Source organism: Amaranthus tricolor, chromosome 9, assembly GCF_026212465.1.
Source record: "Amaranthus tricolor cultivar Red isolate AtriRed21 chromosome 9, ASM2621246v1, whole genome shotgun sequence".
Taxonomy (NCBI): domain Eukaryota; kingdom Viridiplantae; phylum Streptophyta; class Magnoliopsida; order Caryophyllales; family Amaranthaceae; genus Amaranthus; species Amaranthus tricolor.
The window spans coordinates 11,012,098-11,020,921 of record NC_080055.1 but is presented as its reverse complement, the minus strand read 5'-3'; the positions used below and the strand labels follow the sequence as shown (position 1 = coordinate 11,020,921).

The window sequence follows — 8,824 nt, the reverse complement described above, 5'->3', positions numbered from 1 at the left end:
TTGTTGCACATGCAAATGTGCAGTATCATGCATATTTGCCTAACCATTGCACAATTTGAAAATAACCTTGAGAAGGATCATCTCCTTTTACCGAAGAACTTCAATGGACATATTATATATATTATTAACATTAGTCTACATATTATATATATTATTAACATTAGTCTATAAATATCGCTTTTTTCAATCTCAACACATTCAAAAACAAAAAAAAAATAGGAAAAACAAGTCAGACCTGTTTTGGACCCGGATCCGTAGTACCCGCGGATCTGGAACTGAGTCTTGCAAAACTGGACCCGCGGATCCGGGTTCGGATCTGGATCCTGTTCCTGAAAACGGATCTGGATCCGGGTCCACCTGGACCTGGTCCAGATCCGACCCATTGCCATCCCTATATATATATATATATATACATATATATATATATATATATATATATATATATATATATATATATATATATATATACATATGTACATATGTACATACATATATACATATATATATACATATATACATATATATATATATATATACATATATATATATATATATATATATATATATATATATATATTGCTTGATCTATTTATTATATTTGCTTCATGTTACTTTTCTGACGCAATTCAATACATTATTTTTATAATTTATAATATTGAATTATGCATAATTAATATTTATATTCCCATCCTATTCATATCAAATGTCAAATATTGTTTTTACACTATGCTTATTTTCAAACTCTAAGTTGTAAAATAGTCAAGTGAGTTCAATTTTCCTTAATGTAAATTTTATTAATATCAACTTCAAATAATTTTTAAAAATTTAATATTATGAAAATGCATAAGTAAAAATTCAAACAAAATCCATTGACTTTATTTTTCTTGCTCATTAGCTTATAACAATTAGTTTTGGGCTCCAAAGGTGATGTGTTGATATTCTACCAACCATAATGAAAGTATTTCTTTTTTCTTTGTTCTTTCATTTTCTACTTTATTTATTTGCTATAAAATTTATGTTTTTAATTTTAGTCACAAATTGCATAGTAGTTATCTTCATGTTATTTATTTGTTCGTATTTCATGATTAGTGAGTTGATATTTTGGACTAGAGACTTCGAAAAAAGTTCTTAAATAAAGTATTGCTCTTTATGGTCATACTGATCTAATTTGCAAATAGTGAGAAATTAATTGCATGATTAAATGTTTAGAGAATTAGGGTGTATTTGGTATTTCAATTTCAAGAAGTTGATAATGAAATGTGAAACTGTTGCTCTTTTTTTTTGTTTGGTAAAGTTTTTTTTCTTCTATTTACGTTTCTTGGTGGTATGGGAATCCCACAAAATATTACCGGTTATGATTTAGCGGTAACGAATATGAGGTAAACAGAAAAACATAAAGTTGGCTACCACCTTCCTATTACTCACTGTGATTTTTTGAGTTCATTCACAAACATAAACTGTTGATTTGCTTTTTTTTAGAATGCGTTGATCAATGATTTGCTCTAGAAAATAGGGAGGAAGGTGTTGATGAATGTGCTTGAAAGACAGATGAGAGAAGTTAATTCCAGATTTTGTGAATTCGGTTTATGTGTGATCATAGCTCAAGTGTTTCCGTTATTTATAATTATACCAAACAACTTATACCAATAACTCTTATCATTACCCTTAGTCCTCTTTTAAGTATTCCCTTTCCATTTCATTTTCACTTTATATTCCAAACATCTCCGCAATTAATAGTACTGTTGCCGAGCATTAAAGATCAGTACTAACATCAGGGCTGTCTTGTAAATTTTGGGCCCTTATTTTAATTTTATCTTAAAATTTTTTTGAATTTAAGAAAAGAAAAAATTCAATAATAGTAGTATATAATAAAATTTTTCCATTTATTGAAATATTTATATTTGAGACATTATTACTTGGTTACTCTCGTGTAAAATACTCTTCCAGTTTCTTTTTGTTCTTCCCATTTATTTTTTGCACAGTTTTTAATTTAAAAACTTCAATATCTCCAAATACATATAATAAAAAAATTATAAAAAATACATAATAAAAAAGTATACATTAAGACGAATCTAACAAGATCTCATATGGATATATTTTATCTTCTAAATATATGTCAAAAAATTAATTAAATTTCTCTCCCCTTAAGAAGAAATATTCCAAATGGAAAGAACATTTGAGAATGAAGGGAGTAGTATAAACATGTTTGCGATAATTAAAACAATAAATATAAGTATAAAAATATAAACATGTTAACAGGCCCTGTGTTGTAGACTGCTTTTCATATGCTAATCTACGGCCATGATTAACATAAAACATTAATAACATTAAACATTAAGTTGTATGTGATTATTCAGTAAATCTATACTCTATATTAAGATTGTGATATAAATTATATTACAAGAGTAGATAATTAATTAGATATGTCAATCTAATTGAACTCTAACGGCTTTCTCTTTGAAGACTTTTCTCGGTCGAGGGACTCTTTGAACGCACTCTCCTCTATGAATATGAGCTGTCGTCGTTCTTCCTTCCTCAGACCCTGATCATAATTTTCTATGGTGATGATGAATTGAACTCTAATGACCCGTTTGGTAGGTGGTAATAAATGGTGATAATGGGAATGAAAAATTAGTGTAATTTTTGGTTGAAAAATTTTTTGGTTACCTTAATGGCCATACTTGTCCAACTTCAATCATCTCATTTTCTTCATAAAATTCATTCCAATGCATTACTAATGGGAGATGTGGTATTAGATGGTAATAGGAATAATTTATAGTGTAAAATTTCATCAAAAGCTCCATAACATTCCCATAATAATGAAACTTTGATTCCAATGCATTACCACCTAAGAGGAAGGCTAAAGCCCGGGGCGTTATTAGCATTAACAATTGATAGAAAACCGGATAGAGCTTCATGTTAAGAATTAATTGTATTATTATAATTATTATTTGATCCTCACCGCTCTCACATTAAAAAGTCAATAGGATCGGAGCATCTTAATGTAATAGAGGAGTATTTGTCAAGTTGAGCAAACCTACTTAAACAATCAATTAGATTTTGTTTTTCAACTCAAGCTCAATAAATGTAGTTTAATAATATTAACTTTTTATAATTTGTAGTTATGTATTATTAAATTATTTAAGATTAAAATAATTCAATAAATAGTGTGAAAAAAATAATAGTTCATTTTAATTAGATGAAATATTCATATGGATGTAAATTAAAATTAGAATACCAAAACATTTCTGCCTTTAGATATCATTCACATTTGTAAGCATTTTTTTTTTCACGTAATGAACATCAGTTTCATCAAATATTTCATAGGGTTGTTAATTTCTCTATCAAATAACATGGCAAACCTTCTCAAAATAGTTAGAAAAACAATATTGATTACCATTAATTATATATATATATATATATATATATATATATATATATATATATATATATATACACCTATGAATTATGAAACGAAGGAATATCGATTTTTGTGTCATATTTAAATTAGAAAAATTCTACATGGTAAGCACTAAGTATGGCAAAAGGCGAGTGGTAGCAATTCTTAAATTTTATCTATAAAATAGCACTCAACTCTTTAAAAAATCAGTACAGTAACATTATGACGCCAAAAATGTTATGTTTTCGTTAAGTGGTGAAATGACACAAATACTATTGTTTAATTTTAATAAAAGGCAACGTCTCCTTTCTCTTCCTTTTAATGTCTTCTTATTCTTCCATTAATGTTTTTCTTCCAACATAACCATAAACTAAGTCCTCAACTTTCATACACTCATGAATTTCTTTAAGATCTCCATTAATCTTCTTGCTCTTCCATTGATGTTCAGCTGTTTTTTGACAACTGTCCAAAAGCTTAAATTATTGTACTTTTTGTTGTTTAAAACCATAATAGTGGAAGAATTCAAGTTATAGAAAGTTCGAACTCTTAGAAAATAATTCACGACATTGGAAATGAAATTTTCAAAACAAATTTTTGTTCAAGTAATTGTAAATTGTATAATTAGAAAAGTTTTCGAATAGTTGAACAATTATAATTAATATACAGAGTGAATGGTGGATTAAGTGCTTTATTTTCTTTGTTCTTGAATATTATATGATTATTGAGTGTTAGCTCTATAGTGAATTTGTTACAATTACTATATTCAGTTTGTTTTTGTATTGCAAACTGTAGTTGTAGTCAGTTTGCAATTGTTGCTCTTGGTGAAGATTTGTTGCTCTTTTTTTTATTTTAAACTTGAAGAAATTCTTGAGTGTATAGAAGTTGAGAACATGGTTTATGGTTATGTTAGAAGAACATTAATGAAAGAACAAGAAGATATTGAAAGGAAGAGGAAGAAGATGCTGTCTTTTATTGAAATTAAACAATGGATATTTGTGTCATTTCATCACTTAATGGATTTATAATGTTTTTGGCGTCATAATGTTACTGTAGTGACTTTTCAAAGAGGTGAGTGCTATTTTGTGGAAAAAAAAAGTTAAGACTTGCTACAACTCGCCTTTCGCCATACTTGGTGCTTACCATGTAGAATTTCCCTTTAAATTTTAGTGACGGATCCAAAAATGGTGCAACGTGTGCAATCAACAATGCACCGTTAATTGCAAAAAAAAAAATAAATAAATAAAAATAAATTGCAATGGATAAGAGTTTTGGATAAAATAATAACAAACAACTCGTCTTCTATGAGACTGTCTTACCATAAGATGGACTCATATATTAGCTCATTTCTTTAATTGATTACTTTAAGAACGTAAGTGATCGTTGCAAGGTTATAAGTAATTACTTTAAAACCATAAAAAATAATTTTCTTAAAATTATAAGTGATCACTTTAACGTTATAAGTGATTACTTTGAGACAGAAAGTATATATAATACTAGTTTAATAAAGATAATCTCATTGTAAGACCGTCTCATCCAAAAATTAGTGTAACCAATAACCAAACAAAAAATATGCAACTCAAGACGTTGTCTATAGATGAAAAACTATTGACTTAGTAATCTACTTATAAAAACCAAAAGAATTTAAATCTTTCCATAAATATATACCTTCACTTTATCCAAACAATATTATACTATATGTTCATACAAACAAATATCATCTCATAATTAACTTGTATAAAAATATACAAATACGCGTACAAAAACCCCATTATAATATAAATATAATTCTTTGATAATTCCACTTAGATTAATATATATTCCACCGTCACACTAAATTTGCCCAATTAATTCTTTTTGGATATACATGAAGATCTCAATACTTAAATATTCTTTCTCTTATTTTTAAGTAATATATTTTAACCCAATATATATAATTTCTTGTTATCTGCGCCAAAAGCAAATGGAGTAAAATGAACATATAAAAGCATGACGCTTAACTAGATTTCTTTCAAGTGTTGTTCAAAGCTTTTCATGGCAGAAACAGGTAATCCCAAGAGCACATTAATGGATTTTCTCTCACTTCCATGAGACAAAAACAATGTCACCTCTTTTTCAGGTAATGCAACAGGCCCAGTAAAAACAGGTTCACCCCATCCAAAATCAGTAGTATGAAAAGACAATCTTGACCATGCTGTAATCAAAAGAGTCGAGCTTAATGACGGTCTTGTCCTCTTAGTTTCAAAGTAATCAATACTTGACCTTAGAAAATCATTTGTAACCATTTTAATAGCATTTTGGACCAACTCTACACCGTACGAGAGATTGTTTTCGATTAACTCACCAGCACGACAAATAGAATAAGTTAGCTTAATTCCATTCCCAAAATACCCTTTTGGTAAAGGAGGGCTAAATTTAGGCCTTCCATCAACCGCAAAGAGTAGCTTTGTTTTTTGATCAGGCTTCATTTGAAGTGCTTTGCTCCTTGCCCTCCATACAAATGCTGAGAGTGCTTCAAATGTGGTGCATTTCTTGAGGGTTCCATCTTCCATCGCTTTCGCCTTGAGCCTTTCGAGTTGGCTCATGTCGAAGCAAAAGGATCGGTATTGCACTTTCTCGGCGTATAGATCATTGGTGCCGGATATGTCTTGGATTTCATCGAATTCTTGGTGTTTGAACTCGACTTTTGGTGGATCGCGTGCGTTCAAGATCATTCGGTCTAGGAAGGGGGGCGTGTTGAGGGCTAGACCCCGTGCAGTTTCGCCCCATGAGTTGACAAATTCCATAGCTCCAATCCCATCAAACATGCAATGGTTCATGCACAATCCTAATGCGAAACCTCCACACTTGAACTTTGTCACCTGTTTATGCATTATTTATTAGTGTGCATTCATGTGAATTATTATTATATAGATATTTTGAAGTCTTCTTATAAAAAAGACAAATTTTCATAAGAATAACTTTTTATTTATTTATAAAATAATACTTCTCATACATATATCCTGATATATCAAGAAGTTTAATTGTAGGGTCTTCAAAATTAAATGTAATAACTAGATGGAAAAACATTTTGGATGTGCAATATATACGTTTTTTTTTACTTGAGATATTTGACATTATTTTTACATTCATGTTGGGGCCTAATTAAGCATTCACAAACCCCTACATAGATTTGCCATTGTGCAAGTAAGTTTATAATCGTGTAAACTCTGCCGTTTTTATTGGTTAATAATGAGAAGGTATCATATCAGACGAGCTGATAATTAAAACAATAAAATTATAATGAATTTTTATAAATAAATATTTATTTTAAATTTTTTGATTAATACGAGTCTTGATTTAGGTGGATATTTGAATAATTCGTAAACTACAATCTTAATTTTTAAAATTTTTGTGAATTTCAGTTCTAATGTTTATTTTTTGCGAATTATAGCAACTAAAGAATTATAGTTTACACTATTAAGGCCAAATCATAGAATTTTGACCACTTAACCCAAAATCCACCAAAATGGTCGGGATTCTATAATTTGGCCTAAATTCTGTAAACTTTGATACTTTGGTGGTTGTAATTCGTAAAAAATAAATTTTGAGACTGTAATTTGCAATAATGCTAATTATTCCTTATTTAAATGTCAATTTAACAAATACTCAATTTTATGCACCAAAACCAAGTATCAAATGACCTATTTGTCCACCTTTATTTCCAATGAGTCTAAGAGAGTTGTAAGTGAACTAACCTGAACAACAAGAAGAGGAGTTTGAAGCAAACTTTTAGCACCAGGAATTTCATAAACCAACTTTCCAAGAGTAATAGGATCAGGCTTAGTAGAGTCACCAATCTCATCCATATTACAATCCGCCTCCGCCTCGACAAACACCGCGCCATCAGTGTCTCCGTCACAGTTGACGATGAGCTTCCGTTGTGGGCTAATGGTTAGCCTTCCAGCCAAAGGGTAATAGTGCACCAACACCTTAGAAAGTGCATCTTTTAACACTTGTGCAGCTAACTCATTTCCCTTCTCTTGTGACTTAAAGCAATAAATTGTACGTATAATCACTGCTAGGTTTTGATCTAAATTTGATAAAAAGTATAGCCCTTTTGGTGTCTCCTTTTCTGGTTGAACCATCGTTGGTTCTCCTATATGCTTCACATTGAACTCGAACCTCGTCGCCTCGGCGTTCACTCCATTTTCTTTAACCTACATAAATCCAAAATATTTGTAAAAAATAGTTGCAACAAACAAAGGTGGGTAAAAATGCATAATAGTTTAAGTTTTTGGTTTAGTTTATTGGTTTCGTAACATGATATCAAAAACCAGCGTAATAAGAAGTTATGTGTTCGAATCTATTTTGTCATTTAAAATGAAATATTCAATATCAGATATGAGTAGGACTTAGAAGCTAATATGACACACTATTAGATATTAATATATTTTTTTTGGGATCATATACATTGAATTTATGCAAGAATAAAAGAAGGAATCACGGTGATGATTGATAATAGTAAAATGGTTTTAAGAAGACTAACCATGTTGATTGTGTTTCCTTGAGTAGAGAAATAGATATTGGATGTTTAAATAGCTGATTGGCTTTGATATTTATAGACCAAAATAAGGTATTTAATTCTAATTTTATATATAGTTTGTTGGGTATTAATGTGAAAATTATAATTTTGTATAGTTTTAAAACTCTTCAATAATAGAAGTATAAGATATTATAGCCTAGTTCGTTTTTTAAATAGTTTGAAAATTTGACCAATAATAATGTGGTCATATTAGGTAGCTAGACTCATAATATTAATTTAATATACAATTATTAATTTTAGTCTATATTCCGTCCTCCTTAGATCACTGCACGCTTAATTTTAGTCAATTTATTTGTTTTTGCTATAATTCTCTTTTATAAAAATGTTATCTATTTTTTTAAATAATATTTAATATTAATTTAATATACAATTATTAATTTTACATATATACTAAGGCGGATTTAGAGGGTTCACTAATACGCCTGCCTGTGAGGGCACTGTAAATTTAAAAAAAATTTGTAGTGAATGAGCCATTGAACCTGAGACCTAATCATTGTTTACGTGCAAATCAACAATGTATGAGCCACCTGTATTCTTTGTATCATAAGCAAGTGCTTCATATATTGAAGACTATAGTTAACGCGGATAAGAAAATATGATATAATTAATCTTTTTATGTTCCTGCTTTAACTTGTTGGAAATGGAAATCATCATATTCATACCCATCATTAATCGTTGTTAGTTGTTACACGTTACTCCTTCCACTTCTTTTTCTTCTTTTCATATACTTTTTGCAGAGTTTTCAATGCAAATTTTAAACCTCAATATCTCTAAATACAAATATTAAAAATTATAAAAAAAATATATAATAAAAAATATACATTAAAATAAATTTAACTAAA

The 8,824-nt window shown here is 29.0% G+C and overlaps 1 protein-coding gene across 1 annotated transcript; it reads right to left on the bottom strand.

The window, feature by feature from the left end:
* Positions 1–5,027: 5,027 nt before the first annotated feature.
* Positions 5,028–8,028, bottom strand: LOC130823723 (omega-hydroxypalmitate O-feruloyl transferase-like). The gene is made up of 3 exons (XM_057688456.1): positions 7,926–8,028; positions 7,135–7,596; positions 5,028–6,258 (listed from the first exon to the last, which is right to left on the bottom strand). Exons 1-3 carry the CDS (start codon positions 7,926–7,928, stop codon positions 5,398–5,400), a joined length of 1,326 nt encoding a protein of 441 aa, XP_057544439.1. The 5' UTR covers positions 7,929–8,028; the 3' UTR covers positions 5,028–5,397.
* Between the last annotated feature and the right edge of the window lie 796 nt (positions 8,029–8,824).

What these genes read in the sequence shown, in the direction of transcription:
- LOC130823723 (XM_057688456.1), bottom strand. An exon ending in CTCCTCTTCTTGTTGTTCAG is followed by an intron (nt 6,259 to 7,134) that starts GTTAGTTCACTT and finishes ATGCATAAACAG; the next exon opens with GTGACAAAGTTCAAGTGTGG.